The sequence below is a fragment of the Xyrauchen texanus genome, chromosome 34 (assembly GCF_025860055.1).
Source record: "Xyrauchen texanus isolate HMW12.3.18 chromosome 34, RBS_HiC_50CHRs, whole genome shotgun sequence".
In the NCBI taxonomy this organism is placed as follows: domain Eukaryota; kingdom Metazoa; phylum Chordata; class Actinopteri; order Cypriniformes; family Catostomidae; genus Xyrauchen; species Xyrauchen texanus.
In genome coordinates, this window is record NC_068309.1 from 23,606,658 (window position 1) to 23,623,246 (window position 16,589).

Here is a 16,589-nt window from a genome sequence, read left to right on the forward strand (position 1 = left end):
CTCCTAAACATATAGATATTATGTTTTACAATACTAATACAAAAACTGGCAGCTATTCACAGATTGCTCATGTCTAGCTCATGAAACATGCTGCGCTAAGGCCTGTTTGTCTGAAGGGAATATGTGTGGGTGAGATGCAGAGGCTTTTCTTGGAGCTATAGAAAAGTGGGCCATTCTGGAGAGTGCATAATCCTACTTTGGTATCCAAAATATGAATTTTTGTTTTTAAAGGAGGCATATCACTGATTTTTATTTAGTTTTTTCTTGAGGTCCAATATAAATGTTTATAAAGTTTTTTTTACTATTTCAACCCTCTTTTTCGACCGTTTTTTGCTGCTGTGTCTTTGAGGTCTCAAGGTCTTAGTCTTGAGCTGCTGGTTTTCTGTCAAAAATGTATTAACTGCTTCATCCTTCAACAACTAACCTTTTTGCAAAGCTTGCATTATATTATGACAGGTTCACACAGAATTGTGCACAGCCTGTTAAAGCTGAAGAATGTGGTTTCTGTGACATAAGTGCCACCGAATGTAAAAATTAACAATGCTTTCAAAACAGCTTTCTGAATATGCCACTCGTCCTCAGTTGTTCAAACAGACAGATAGTCTCGCAGCCGCCCCCAATTTATACCAAGGAAAATTTTACTTCTCATAATATGTCCTCTTTAATATGGCCACTGCCCCATTCTACAAGAGGATGCCCCACCTGATCCTCAAATCTACTTAAGTATGCAGCCATAAGACCACACTGTAATCATCAATTACCTCTTCAGTTATTGTACTGTTAGTGACAACTCCTTAATGAGGTAAATTATCAATGTCAGTCAGGAACCCACTGGGATTTCATTACAACTGCATCTTAGCTGTATGTTTGGTCAGCCCAAAAATACCTCAAGTTTTAGATTTGACCTCCTTGTATAGTCATGTAAAAATATGAGAATACTTCAGACATAGTATATTTCTTAAATATAAGTCCTTCCCTCAGTGCACATCAATCACCAGCTGTTATTCTTGTCCTGTGTCATGCAATTTTGCCCGAGAGTTCTTTCCAATCAATGATATTGAGCCACAGGCATATTCTGCGCTGCCGCCTCAATGCAGCTGTGACCTCCGCACAGGGGAGGGGAAAATCAGGATAACACATAAGGAGAGCATTAAATACTGAGAGTCTTTTCAATAACTTCACTGTTATAAATTATAATGGGTAAGAATTAGCTGCTTGCAGACAGCAACATCTTTTGGAAAACACATTTTGAAAGCAAAGGGAGAGAATGTCAGGCAGACACACACTAGACAACTGCACCAATCCACCTGTCATTCTTCACGGGTGATATGTACTGTAGTTTAATATAATGAATTAATAGATATGTACTCACTTTAAAAACACATGAAAACTGTGAAAACTTCAAAATACCTGCATTTAAAGGCTTTCAATCTAGACTGAGCCATTAGGGACAAAAGAAGAAACATATACACAAAACTTGACCCACCAGTCAGATGTGATATATTTGAAAGCAGAGTTAGTTAGAACATGAATCATTCTTCCTGTTTCAATCAAGAGATACATAGAGCCAGACCAGTGAAGGTTAGGTCAACAGGGGTTACACTCAAAAATACTTTGTCACAACTTGATTTCATTGTGTTCTATCCATTTAAATTTGTAAAATGGATGTTTACTTAATCCATTTAAATTGGCACTATGAATACTTTCTTTGGCTTTGATGAAACTGGGCAGCATATTTCCATCTCCCAGCCTGTTTTGTATGGGACTCGATCGGGAGATTAAATATTAAAATTAAGTGTTATTTGTGTTTTTGTGCAAGATGAATATAAAGTGGGATACTTGTTAGTGTTTAATGTGTTGTTTTGTTATGATTTAAAAGAGTTTCTGTTATGTTGGAGTTTTGGGGGTTACCATTGTGGTGAAGAGTAGAGCATGAGCTAACGATCAGGACAGGTAAATGTTGCACACTGAATCGACCTATCACATTGTTGAGCAAATGCTGTCCTTACCATAGCATTGCCACTAAACTATACTCTGTAGTGTTTCCAACAAGCATGTATTTAGCTTGCTTACATTCGCTTTCACTAATTAGTACATAAAGAAATAAAAGAGATTTGAGTAACAGTGACACATAAAATTTGGTTGGGTTTACCTAATTTAACCAGGCTCATTCTGCACAAGTGTTTACAGTACGCTGATTACATAGTAATTTGAAGTTAAGAAAACTCATTTCAAACATGTGTTACCTGAGTCCACGATTAAATCAAGTTAAGCCATAGAGCTATTTTTTGAGTGTACACTGATAAAAATTGTTGGTTCAACTTAATTCAATAAATGGGCTTTGGACCCACAAAATGAAAATGAGTTTGTTTGATATTAAATGAATGTAGGCTCTACTCAAATACATTGTGTAGCAAAAATCTAAATGAATTGAGTTAACCTAACTTAAATATGATCGCTTCAAATAACCTTGCAGCTTGTTGCAAGCTAGCAACAAACATATTTGAATATTAAATATATTTTTGTACTATTTTACAGTTTACAGATCCCAAAACAAGTTTTGGGACCTAAATTTGCTTCATGAGAAAAGCAATACACACTGTTTATTCACCAGTATTGTACCCAACCTCGACCTAACCATTAGCTCCACTCTTCTCTGCAATGGTAACCTTCAAAAAAATGTAACATGAGAGAAAATCCTATAAATCCCATCATAACAGAACATTAAACACCAACAAGTCTCCTGTTTCATTTGGCATAGAAATACATTACATTTGCTGCATTAGCTCATTTTAAATAATTGAGCATGCAGTAAAAATCATGCTGAATGAACACCACTCGTTTGAAGTCTGAATCCATTTAAACAGTTCATAGCAATGTGATCATATCACTTTTTGATGACGGTGTTGAATAACATTTAGACTTTATGCAATATAATTATGTTCTCATCTCAAATATAAATATATTAAGTTGATTTAAAGTGAACTGGTTTAGCATTTTCAATAGAGCTGTAAAGGCTCCCATAAAACAAATGTTGGGCTCACATTAACTGATCCAATCACAATGGAGATTAATTTGTTTATAGAATGTTTGAGATGTTATGAAATGCCAAATATGATGGAAATTAAGAGAAAATTGATAACGCTTTCTGAAGTGGTTATTTTGAATTAGCATAAGTTATTTATAAAAAATTTGCATCTTAATTTATTACTCAAAAATCAACTTGTCTTGCCAAGTGTGGGGGGAAAGGCTTATAATGCCAAATAATGCTTATTTCATTAATTAATCTATACAATAAATGTTATTAATTAATATGCAGATCATGTAACTGATTCTAGCAAATTCAAAAGCGCTGATGTGTAGGGGATCACTTAGTGAGTAAACCAGGAGGAACCTTGGCTTTATATACCCGAAAGACGTCACGTCACAGAGGGCAAGGGATTCCAAATTCCATTACAACGTTCCATGGTATCTATGACAACAATAGTGGATGGCAGAGTGTGAGCGTGATCATGATTATCGTCATATTATCAGCCCTTTGTGATTTTGTTTTTAATTTCAGAGATGCGAATGCCAAAGTCACAACTGAGCACGCATGCAACTCAGTAAAAACAAGTGACATTCTAAAACAACTTAAATAGGCCTATAATATGAACTCTCAATAATCACCACTTGACAAATAACTGAAAATGACAACAAATACAACAGACGTATGAATAAAATGTGAAAAAAGAAAGAAAAGAAAAATGAAAACTAAATTATGCTGCGGTTCATTGTTGGCAACTTGTGTATGCAACACACACTCACGGCGAAATCGTCAGGATCCGTACGACTTTTCTAAATGAGGCTAATTTGTATGATATGGTGACTACCTTCGTTTGAATACTTACGACTTTCACTACAGCCAATGACGTCGCTGGACATCATTTCCATCTAATATGCGACACAAACGTTTACATAGTTATTTGAGTATTTAAAGCTCACTGTGTTTAAGGCACTTTTTTATGGCAGAAACAGTGCTTGAAGTTGTAACGTTTCCTCAAGAATAAGATGGGGAAATTTAGACACTAAAGACACAAGAAGGTCACACAGAATGAAAATATGAGCAGATACTCTCATAAATGGTGTGCATTTTTATAACGCTTTTTTTACCTTAGAGGTCACCAAAGTGCTTTACACTCTGTCCCAATCACCCATTCACACACACATTCACGCTCCAATGGTGGCACAGCTGCCATGCAAGGCGCTAGCAACTTGGGGTTCAGTGTCTTGCCCAAGGACACTTCGGCATGTGGAGTCGTGTGGGCTAGGAATCGAACCACCAACCTGGCGATTAGCAGCCGACCCGCTCTACCACCTGAGCCACAGCCACCCCACTGATGATTATAAAATAATCAAACTAACCTATCCACTTGTTAAGTGCATGTAAGATCATGACCATCCTCTTTTCCAACAACCTCTTGAATCTCTTTTCACATCACTCTATGTTCACTGGAGGTACAGAGCAGAGTTCTTATTAGTGAATGGTAGGCTAAGGTTCAGCCACCTCATCACCAACAGTTCAATAATACCTTGCAGTCTCTGACATACTAGATTTTTGTTTAGCACAACTGAGTAGGCCTATCACCTGTTAACCATTCTCACTGCAAAGAGATGGCTTCAGCCAGGTGGAGTCTCATGTAAATGGATTTGTTGCATCACACAAGTTTGTCCAAAGCAGATGCTAGATTCACAACACTTTCTCTGGCAAATTAAGAAAAGAGTCTGTGAAAAGAAACTGCAAAGTCATCTAAAGACCACTCGTTGATCTTTGAAAAAGACAAGATTGTCAATTTATGGACGAGCTTAGTTCAAATCGATAGTTTATTCAAGGCCTCTGTATTGTAAGCTACTCAAATATGCTTCAACCTGCAGTTATGAAATCATAATTCCATTTATATCTTCTTTTTTATCACGTGCTTCTCCTGCTTGGCACGCATTCATAAAATGAAGAGAACACGGAACAGCACCATGGACAGCGGAAATCTAAAGCGGTTAAGGGGCCGTTCAGCGCATGTTTAGCCTACATAGAAAAACTATTGAAAAACAGCGCAGACGGAGGCAAAAACGTGTTACTAGTAGGAGCCCCTGTAAGTAGGCCTGTAAAAACTCCGTGTCCTAAAACTTATCCAGAGTGTGGAAGCACCTATAGTTAGGCTTTCACTACAATGAGGGAAGAGTGAGTTTGATCTGGGATGACGCTTTGAATCTTAATTAAAGCATAACAGCTGACTGGAGGTTAAAAGGTGTATTGTGCTTTTGAGGAATATACTGGGCTTACTTACCATTGTCATACACATGTCAAGTATCTCTCTATATCCGGGAAACATAACTATTTCATACAAACAGTAATTGAAAATGAAGACGAAGGGTTGATAGGAAGACATTCCCTCAGTCCTGAGTTGAGTTTTAAAGGGTCCATTCCCAGTGCAGTTGTTCTGAAGGCCTAATACACAAGCGCAGACCAGCAACTTTCTTATTCCCAACAGAGCGATGAGCTAAATGCTAAACATCATAACGAGTCATTTTGGTCTAACAACTCGAGAATACTGTATATGTATATATATATATATATATATATATATTTGACTTTTCATGTGCATACAACCGGTAATTGTATATGGGACCTATCGAATTGTTACACCAAGAACATTAAGATAGCTCAGTTTAATTAAGAAATGGTCTTGTAAATAACTCAAGTAATATCCTACAGATGAACTGCGAGGACGCGTGTGCGGGCGTCTGTGGGCGTGCGCGTGTATACGGCATATGTCTTTGCATATGTCTGACGATACCATGAAAAATCTTTAACCGTTTTTATTCCTGCCCACTATTGCTGCAGAGATGCACTCACGATGCACCCATCTGTTACTTATAGACCAAACATTTTGATGTCATCCGCACCACACATAAGCATAATCAAGAGCGACGGCAAATGCCAATCTATCACATTTGCAACCCTCAGTACAAGCATTTTGTTGGAATAAACTTACCGCAGTCTTCACACAAGATTCTCCCAACATCTTTTTTTAGATTCTTCCCGCTGGTATCTAAGGGCGCAAACGATGCTTTGAAAACCAAGGGCTCTTCAGTAGGGTCCATGAAAAATATGTACTTGTGATTCTTTTTCACTTTGGCGCACGGAGTCTCCGAGCCAAATTCCCCCACTGTGACGAGCTGCTCCCGCTCCAGACCCCCGCTGTTGCGCGGCCACACGTCCAGGACTTTGACATTCACACTGTACGACTCCGCTGAGACGTTCTGAGGCGCGGATTGCACCTTGCCCTCAATCACAACGGCGGATCGGTAAGCCTGGTCCTGCAGGGAATTCAAACTCGGGGAGTAACAGGCGAAGGAGACCCCGATGAGCAGCATGGATAAGTGTACCGAATCAAGCCTCCTCATGCCGCCTGCTTTGGCTCGATGGTCGGTGGTCGCGTTGCGGCAGGGCTCTCTGGGCTGCGGGGCGGTGGCGGTGGAGCTGGGTTGAGGGAAAACACTGCGAATAGGCTCCAGTAGCACGGCGGCGCGGCAGACCTTGCGTAAGTGTCCATGCCATCGGGATCCGCTGCTTTTTTTCCAATAAATTTGCTACAGGGAATCACCAACTGGAAACCGGAAACGGTGTAATGATGCTGGCTTAATAAAAATCCCTTAACTGCATTCTGCTGAAGCGCATCCTAAAATGTAGTTAAAGTCGTGGATGTTGCCTCCTCCAAAGGCATAGGCAGATATCCGCAAGACGCCGCCAGTCAATCTTTGCCCAAAAATTGCAGTGGTGAGCGCGCCCTGCTCGGCACTGACTGCAGTGAAATGTGCAATGCTGCAGTAAACTATTACTTTCAATATCCACTCACCACATGCGATGCAAGATGCACTTTCGTAGAATATATGCCAACAGCTTTACACTGTTGCCGTCTCCCTGCTGCCCCGTCGCTTTCTGCCACCCCTATCTATCAGGGACGGACCGAGGGAAATATGCAGCAAGTCAATCCATGATCTCTCCAATCATCAATCCTTATCGAATAAAAAAGAATAAGAAAACCCCAAAATGTATGGTGCACGGGAGCACCCACATTAAATCTCCATTTAAATTGTCACAGCAACGCAGTAGGCTAATGTTACTGCTTCCAGAGATTTGCGGTGCATTGAACGCGATGCCTAACAGAGCGAATGGTTTTCAGCGTCTCTATTTTGTGAAACGACAGCGTTGAATGAGTTTTGCGTCTCATTCCATTACTAAATCATGCCCTGCATTCGGGTCACATTGGCCGCTCTGCCTAGAGAGAGAAAAAAATGATAGTGAGGCGTTGCATCAAACCCATTGGATACGTCGGATTGCCATTGCATCGCTGATGCATGCATGGACAGATATAAACAATTTTAAGATATTAAAAGAAGAAACAAAAAGGATGCCATACAAAATACAAAGCATCTGATACACAAATAAGATCAATCATATATGCATGGAATGATGGTTATGTAGGCTATAACAAGAGACACCGACGGCGTAGAAAGATATGAGAAATATAAATGTTAGGTTTTCACTGGCTATGGCCAAAATATAAAATAACCTAAATCCTAACGTAGAGAAGTAAATGAAGGCTGAACCTGTGGATCTGCAAAGGAGTGGAGCTAAAATATTCACTAAGAGCGACATCTACCGTTCTGTTCGCACAAGACGTGAGAGCCACCCTTTCTAAGATTACTGTTAGGAATCACAGGTCAGACATTCAAACAATCATACTATCTTACTTTGCTAAAATTGCTAATTTTCTTATTTTTGTTGATGTTTTCCCCCAAAGCATATAATATGCCTTTTACATGTAGCCTATTGTGACATTACAGAGACTACACTGGAGCAAATTGGGTTTTAACCTTTTGTTAGCTCAAATCTTTTTGCTGAAGTAGCTTACCTGCTGCATCAGTCTTAAATAAGCATCAGTCGTTTTTAACTCTTAGTTAGTGGAACAGAAATCTGGAGTCCATACCTGGTTAATAAAGTCGCATTTTTGTATCGTCGCCTACTCGACTACAAAGGAAGCCACTGAATCATGTTCTGAAACATTTCAGAAATCAGATCAGATCGTTCGAAACGTCGTTAATAATCATCGGGATGTTGGTTACTGTCCATGGTTCTGAAACAAAGCCGGGTTTCACCGCAGACCATTCTCAACATCGTATCTTACGTCCTTCGTTAATTTACGATGGGTTAACTCCTATTTCCCAAACCAGCAGGTTGATCGCTCGTTATTAAGTAGAAGCCGTTTGGTGCACTTAAGCCAAACACCTGGAGTGTTTCCAGGTGTTTGCTCCGCAACACGAATATTGTGAAAATACATTGTTATCTTGAGAAGGCGCTGAAAGTTATTAAATATTACAGTATATATTCAAATAAATGATTATGGCTAAAGTATGACTGGTATTATAAATGTATAGTGTGATTCCACGCGATGTGGATAATTAAAAATGGTTTAACCGGCAGGAATTCACAGAAGCACAAATAACAGCCAATGATAGCCACGGCCAGGTAGTGAGCTAACACGTGTAGATTTTCTTACATATAGGACGACGCTAGGTTCATCTATACACTGAAATAAATGACTAGAAAGATGTATTAATTTTTTTTACTTCGCAAGTTTTTACACAGTTTGTAATGGTACAAAATTTACAAATCTGATGTGTTTGATACTTAAATAAACTTAATAAAATTGAAACTAACATTTCATATTTTTAACTTTCTTTATGAATTGTACACATTTATACTCATAGGAAATCATACGAAATTGCCAACTCGTAAAATATGCACGAATTTTCACGAGACTGGGTTGAATATGTGAATGCCATACAGAGGCAAAAAGGAGCATATCTGAACCTGCCATTAGAAAATGGAGAAGAGGAGGAGGAAGAGAGAGTGGTTGGCGCTCATAGCCAAATATGTTGGCGCACTAGCTATAGCCAAAGTCTCTCTAGCAAGTCAGTCCACTGTCGGCCATGTTTGAAACGCTCACTGGAGGCTATTTCCAGTCATGCCTGTGCAGCTCCCATCTACTTGAATGAGGAAAGACCAAAATCTCAAATACGATTGGTCAAGATTACAACCGAAGTACATATTTCACATCAGCAATAAAATCTGACAATATTGGAATCATAAATTGTGATTCTTTACATCATATTATGCTAAAAAACGGCTTGGTATAGATAACGTGCATGTGCACAATAGTTGATTGGCAGGTGATTTATCTAAATGGCGACTGGCTCTTTTAACTGTAAGGCGGGTCTTCCTTTCTACATCCTTTGACCGTTGGACGCTCAGAACTTCTTGGTTGAGCGTTCCAATTTCTCACATTCATTTAAACAGACGGACGTGGCCCATCTCTGCGAAATAATCTCTGCTATAGCACATGCTTACTCAAATGCTTAGTTTTATATCTATTTAGTTATTTAGTGTGGAAACTATTGCAGCGTCACATATTTCTTATTAATTTAACATAATTAAGCATATATCATACTTCAAGGTATAGTTTTGCCATGTCATCAAAGTAGGCCTGAACTTCCATAGATAATTTACTGCTTACTGCAGAGTATCGTTTAAAGGGGGTTTATTTTATTTTACTTTATTTTTCATTGGCATAATAATAGCCTATAATAATAACATAATATTTGTTTTGTGTCCCTTTGTCTCTGATAAACCGTGAAAGCCTTATGACATATCCGTTCGAGGCTCTTGATAATTTACGAACGTATTTTACGCATTAGGTTACTTAAAGATTCTACTATTGTAATAGCTACAAACCGTTGAAATTTAGTAGCTTGTAACGTACGTACATAAATGTTCTACTTAGTAAACCCAGCCCTAAACCTTCACTAAGACTACCAGCTTAGTGAGATATGAGTTTAATGGCTCAAAACTCTTTTTTAAAACACTTGAAATACATGGTAAAACACTTAAATTAGTCCGTTTTCAAATAAGATTCTGCTTCCTGTAGCTTATATTAATATAGCATCTCCAGTTGTAGTATCAAGAAAGCAACAGTGCGAGGCGCACGAGCATGCTTTTCCCCAGCTGAGCGTGCTGACATCAGACTCCACGCGCACAGCGTTGAGCTCCTGCGTGCGTCCGTCTCCATGCCACGACTTGCTCTTTCGTTCCATCTTGTGAACGGCGCATCGGTGAAGCAGCACCGCGGCAGTGTTTACAGTAGGCCGTCGGGGCTTACAGGTTTTCATCTTTGTTTTTGACAGTGTTCAACTGCGAAGGGCTTGCACAAGGGCTTACGCTCTGCCTGCAGACTGAGCGGGGTAAGATATAACCACGTCGCTCGATATGAGGTCTGCGACTTTGGCAACAGCACTGCACTTTGGGATAATATGTCATGGTATTCCGCGGTGCATTTGTTTTATAATCAAAATAACGGCCAAGGATTGAATTTTCGCACACGGGGGGTGTATATAACAGACTGCTTGCGCAAAGTCCGTAACTGTTTACAGTGGTGACAGACAGCAAGGATGATCAGAGGCTGACAGACAGTTGCGGCAAATGCAGTGTGCCTATTTAAGTGTGACTGTGGCATACCGTTGTGTTCAAGCCTTCGAGCGTTCACCTTCGACCAAAAAACACATCAAACCTTTGAGTGACGCTAAAGAATTGAAGCCAACAGTCCCTCTTTCCTTCACTCTATTTTTCTTTTATATAGACGCGCACAAGTGCGCACTGTCATTGTGTTAGGCCAAAATACATTTCTTAGTGAGAAGTTTAAAATGACAAAATGTTGGTTACGTTTCAGTAACGAATAGCCAGGTAAACCATTCTTCATTCTAGTGGGACTTCAACAGGTCACAAAAAGTTTTCTAAAAAAAAAAAAACACACACACTTTTTATTTATGGTGGATAGCCTTAAATACAGAGTTAATGTAGTTTTATGTTTTAATCAGGGGGAAAAAACACTTGTAATAGAAGCTTAACCCAGAAAACAGTCTGGAATCATTAAAACTAAATGTTTTATTATTATTTTAATTTTTTTATTATTATTATTTGTGTATTCTATATAAATACAGTCTATTTATTAAAGTGACATTTTTGGCCGTAAAATATAAATGATAATCCCACTTTAATTATTAAAGCATGAATATAAAATTGTATGCACTTTTTCCTAACTAGGCCTGATTTCTACGTAGGCTGTCTGTGTTCGGCGTATCCTCGGTGATTTGTAGCTACAAGATCCTGGAGAGAAACATTACAAATGTAAATGTCTGTTAGTGTAAAATAATAAGCACAAATAATAATGCATTCAAAGCTTTTCCTTTTAGGCCTGATTTGCATGAATGCCTGTGATCACCGTATCTTCGATGAAAGAAAGAAACATTAACAATTAAAATGCGTCATTTTAGTTAAAGCGTGGACCCATCACTTCATGTTGTTTATTGCTGGACTGAAGAAAACTGAATGTTTATGTTATTTTCCTCTCACAAACAAGTATATCCTATTAAAGTTTCTGTATGTCGAGGTTGCCGTACATTGTACACGTATCATGATACTATTGTAAGTATATATATATAATATAATTTTTTTTTTCTCAATCCAGTGGGTATATTTATATGAATTCAAAATCATCTCATTTAGCCTAATCTACGTAATTACATTTCAGGCTTTTGGGTTAAGAGTCAATTATTTATATATATAATTTTTACTTTTGGTTCTTTCATAATCCCTAAATATGTTATTGTATTTTAGATATAACCTCAAAATAATATTAAACTCAACCAAATTGTTTTAATAAAGATTGTTTGATATTTTAATGTACACAGCACATTTGTGAAAGTTAGAACGTACATTTAGACTACAATACAATTAGAATATATGCAACCGAATATTTACATTCTTGCCTCAATAAAAGATGTAGCTAACAGCTGATAAGCCTTGCATAGATTCCCTTATTTTTAACGAACAGTCTGATTATTTTATACAGATGTATAAAATTAATTGTTAGAGAGATTCAATAATTCATGGAAGCATTGAAAAATATTAGGCTACACGTTTACAAAAGCGATCACATTCCAAAGTTAATACATACAATTTCAGTTAAATGACATAACAGTTCAAATGAATAAAATAAATAAATATTAATTAAAATTATGTATGTGCAATTTAGATTTTTTTATATTTATATAATAACCTTGAGTTTGGGCAATATTTCTACGACTAGGCTACACATATATGCTATAAGACGCTGCTATAATACAAATCGTTATCAAAGTGATGCATTTTTATATGTATTAAACATTTGTTACATTTTAAACGAATGTGCCAATTTAAATCTGTATTACATTGTCAGACATTGTTCATACATTTTGTGCGGATTGTCTGCTAAATTCAGAAGCAATGCATTTAGATTTAATCAACAATATTCATTTAAGATATTTTACTAAATCAATTATAATCGTAGGCCTATAGCTTCATTATTTTATATTACAAATTATTAATGACTGATTAATGATCTATTATTTAATTCAAATCATATTTTTTGAAATAGCAAGGCCTACATAATTTCAGAGACGCGCTACAGCTGCATTGGAACAGTTTGCATTAATTGTGTTCATTTTTATATTGCACGAATGTTTCATTTAAGCATATTGATATGTCATTTTCTCAACATTTGCATATCCATGTGAACCATTTTGGCCAGAAAGTATCTGCTGAAAAACAATCAAACATGTGAATAAATAAAAAATCTATTCTAAAATTGAACCTTTTAAAAAAATTATCAAACCAAAAACAACTTTTCTGTCTTCAGACATACTCTTCTCAACATGTTGGCGAAGCTGTGCTTTAACTGAATCGGAAACTTTATTGGCAGTTAACCTGGTAATTTTAGAAAATAAGAGGTTGATCAACTACAAAACAAAAAATATTCAGGTATGTTATCTTGTTGATTATCATGACTGATTTGCATGTGGTATAAATGCATAACGATGTAGTCGTGGAGAGAAGAAACAAAACAAAGAGTAGCTTGTATGCCTACATTCCATCAACCTACAGAAAATCGTAAAAATGTCCTAACACATGCCTTTACCTAGTCTTTTCTACTAAAATTCACCCACCTTAAAACAGTTTAGAAAACAAACTTTTATATCAATTATTCATTTCATCAAAATACTAGCTTAAAACTTACTGTATCAAACGTATTTCCAGATATCTACTGTTATTATTGTCATGACAAAGCAGATCAATTTGTAAATAACTAGAAAAAGTTCCACAAATCTGGGATTAAACCTGTCGGGTTGCATCAAAACGTTGGTAAATTCCAGGGCATTCTTCAATGAGATTAAAATGAATTAAACCAAATTCTATTAATTCATATGTATAACAATGAATTATTTCCAGGCTTTGCGTGTTCCTGCAATATTTAATCTACAATAGCATTTTGCAAGTAAAGTCCCACGTGGACACCAAACACGTAAAACTCAGCAAATCGTGCCTGTATCGACGGTCAGTAGATTTATTTGTAATATATTAAGATACTAATGTAATACAGGCTAGTATATAAGATAAGCGGCAAGTTTAGTTGACACAAAATAACGAGGCCGAAGGACCAAAACAATGGACACAATGAGCTAAATTTTTCTTTGAATGTGCGGATTATTACCTTCCTTCTCGCACAAACCTATGATGTGATTAGGCAGTGCGATAACAATGCTAAACCTTTTATACTATGAATCTAAGGTTATTCGGTTTAGGTGCCCATAATGCGCACGCAGATCTGAAGAGCGCTCGTGTTCTCTCCTCACACAGATCTCGCGAGAGCGGTGGCGTGGCTGGTTGGCAGTAGGCTTGCAGTAAGACAGAGGGAGAAGGCAGGCAGCATCATGGCGGACAGAGACAGTGGAAGTGAGCAGGGAGGAGCAGCCACGGGCCCGGGTGTCGGTTCCATGCACCCAGTGACAGGAGGGGCGGGCTCGGCTTCCGGGCTGCAGCACGAGACGCAAGAGCTCGCCTCGAAGCGGGTTGACATCCAGAACAAGCGCTTCTATCTGGACGTAAAGCAGAACGCGAAAGGCCGCTTCTTAAAGATAGCAGAAGTAGGGGCCGGGGGAAACAAGAGCCGTCTCACTCTCTCCATGTCTGTCGCTGTCGAGTTCCGTGACTACTTGGGGGACTTCATCGAGCACTATGCCCAGCTGGGGCCGAGCAATCCGGACATAGCGCAAGACGAGCCCCGGAGGGCGTTGAAGAGTGAGTTTTTGGTCCGGGAGAATCGGAAGTACTACATGGATCTAAAGGAGAACCAGAGGGGCCGGTTTCTACGGATCCGACAGACCGTTAACCGGGGGCCCGGTTTGGGGTCCACACAAGGCCAGACGATCGCTCTTCCTGCGCAGGGACTTATCGAGTTTCGCGATGCTCTCGCCAAACTCATCGACGACTACGGAGTGGAGGACGAGCCCGCGGAACTGCCAGAGGGAACCTCTTTGACTGTGGACAACAAGCGCTTTTTCTTTGACGTGGGCTCCAATAAGTACGGGGTGTTCATGAGGGTAAGCGAGGTAAAACCCACCTATCGCAACTCTATCACAGTGCCCTACAAAGTGTGGTCCAAATTCGGCAACACTTTCTGTAAATACGCAGACGAAATGAAAAAGATTCAAGAGAAGCAGAGGGAAAAAAGGGCAAGCGAGCTGCAGCAGCAGCAAGAAGAGATGCACGGAGACGATGGGGACGAGGATTGATAGTGGAGGGAAAACATGCAAAAAAAGAAAGAAGAAGAAGAAAAAAGAAATAATCAGAATAACATAAAGAGAAATCATACGTAAGAGAATTTTACTGTAAAAAAAATAATAAAAAAAATGTAAAAAAAAAAAAAAAAAAGAGAGAGAAAGATACATAAAGATTTAACTGTTTAACTCCAAGGGAGCACTACCCACAAAAATACAACAACCTTCACAAACTTACAGTTGAAACTCGCCACCCATCGCTGGATGTTATTCCACTTACACACCATTAATACAGTAAGCGGCTGCTAAACAAAGTAATGACATTATATATATGAACTGTGTTTCCTACTTGATTACAGAAGAACTGAGCGTTTGTTTCCCTTATTAACCGAGAACTTTTTACACGTTCCAAGAAGTGTTTGCAATGTTCAAATGGAGTTATTGCCGTGTTACTAGGAAATAATTCCTTGACATGTGAGCTAATGACTTCAGCACAAATCAGATATTTTAGCTTGATTTTTTGTTTTGTTTAGTTTTGGGTTTTTTTGTACCAAAATTTAAAGTCATCTGAAGAGGTTATCTTGGTAGCCATGCCACTAGATATTACAAGCATCACCTGAGGGCTTGCTAGGTATCTTGATGTGAAAATATCAACCTGTTATCCATTTTTAGTGTGGTAGTCCACATGGAGACCTCTTCACAAACATTCTGAGGAGTATTACCAATGTATTATTTTATTGAAGTTATTGTCATGCAGATGATATGCTATGTATTTGTATCTCATTGTCATGCACAGTGTATAAAAAAAAGGTATACAAAGGTACTTAATAAGCCGGAGCAATGACAACAGAAACGAAAGAGCTCTTCAAAACATTTTTGTAACGTAACAAGTTGCATCCCTGATCTACTAGACCCCTCGATACACATACAGATAGTCGTATGAAATTGCTAATGTAGTAAAATATACAAAGTATGATTTTGTGAATCAGATGTATTTCAGTGGAGTAGAAAACATCCCACGTTTTTAGTGGGGGATTGGACAAACAATCGATAAAAGAGTTTAAAAACTATATATTAGTCTACCAATGAGAGTATGAGTGGCACCAAGGAATGCTGGAGTTGCATGTTAACCTGTACACAGCCACATTGAGGAGGATTTCTCAATGTTCGTCCTCAAGGACTCTTCTCTGTGATGGTTTTAAATGTCCATAATGCCAGTAAAGTTTGGTCAGGTAGTCTTATTTTAAGGAATTAGAAATGTAAGAACATACATAATAAGATAATATCAACGCTTTGACTGTTTGATCAGAAAACAAAACCCCTTTTTCCATGGGGGCCCTTGAGGACATGTATTGGGAAACCCTGACTTTAATGAAACTTGTTGGGGAGCATACTCTTCAGCATTGAACAACCTGGTGCCTTACAGACTCCGCATGCTTATACACTGGCTGATGCTTTGGATCTATGTTTGGGTTCTTGTCTCTTTTTTTTTCCTTGTCTGTTTTGGTTGGGTCCTGGCCCTCCTGTATGCTATTGCATAACTTGTGGTCAGATGGGCTGGCTCGGTTCCTTAATGAGAAGGAAATCATTGTTTGCAGGTTTTAAAGCGATACCTCTGATCCCGACTGGTTACTCAGTCCTCATGATCGGAAATCACCTAGGCATTTTCCCATACATAAACATCACAAGGTGTTCGTAACCTTGACAAAGCGGATTAGCCTTCCCTTAGTTTATCAAATGCTAGGCACACTTTATTATGAGGTTTTTAACTGAAGCCTCCATAGTTTGGCAGTAATGTGTCATTTGTCACAGACCTAAAAGCCTATTTGTGGTGTGTG

General features: G+C 38.4%; 2 protein-coding genes across 4 annotated transcripts in view; one reads left to right on the plus strand and one right to left on the minus strand.

Annotated features, from left to right (window-relative positions):
- The window catches only part of nrg2a (neuregulin 2a), a 129,415-nt gene extending 122,453 nt beyond the window's left edge, over positions 1–6,962 (minus strand). Inside the window, exon 1 of one of the 3 annotated variants that reach the window (XM_052104319.1) lies at positions 6,033–6,962. In XM_052104319.1, the coding sequence (XP_051960279.1) occupies positions 6,033–6,444 (412 nt within the window). In that variant the 5' untranslated portion in view covers positions 6,445–6,962. The remainder of the gene's footprint in view (positions 1–6,032) is intronic. The other 2 variants (XM_052104320.1, XM_052104321.1) reach the window with 2 other exon arrangements.
- A 3,207-nt stretch (positions 6,963–10,169) lies between these two features.
- Positions 10,170–14,905, plus strand: puraa (purine-rich element binding protein Aa). Its single transcript, XM_052104570.1, has 2 exons — positions 10,170–10,341; positions 13,832–14,905. Exon 2 carries the CDS (start codon positions 13,906–13,908, stop codon positions 14,764–14,766), a length of 861 nt encoding a protein of 286 aa, XP_051960530.1. The 5' UTR covers positions 10,170–10,341; positions 13,832–13,905; the 3' UTR covers positions 14,767–14,905.
- Positions 14,906–16,589: the final 1,684 nt, after the last annotated feature.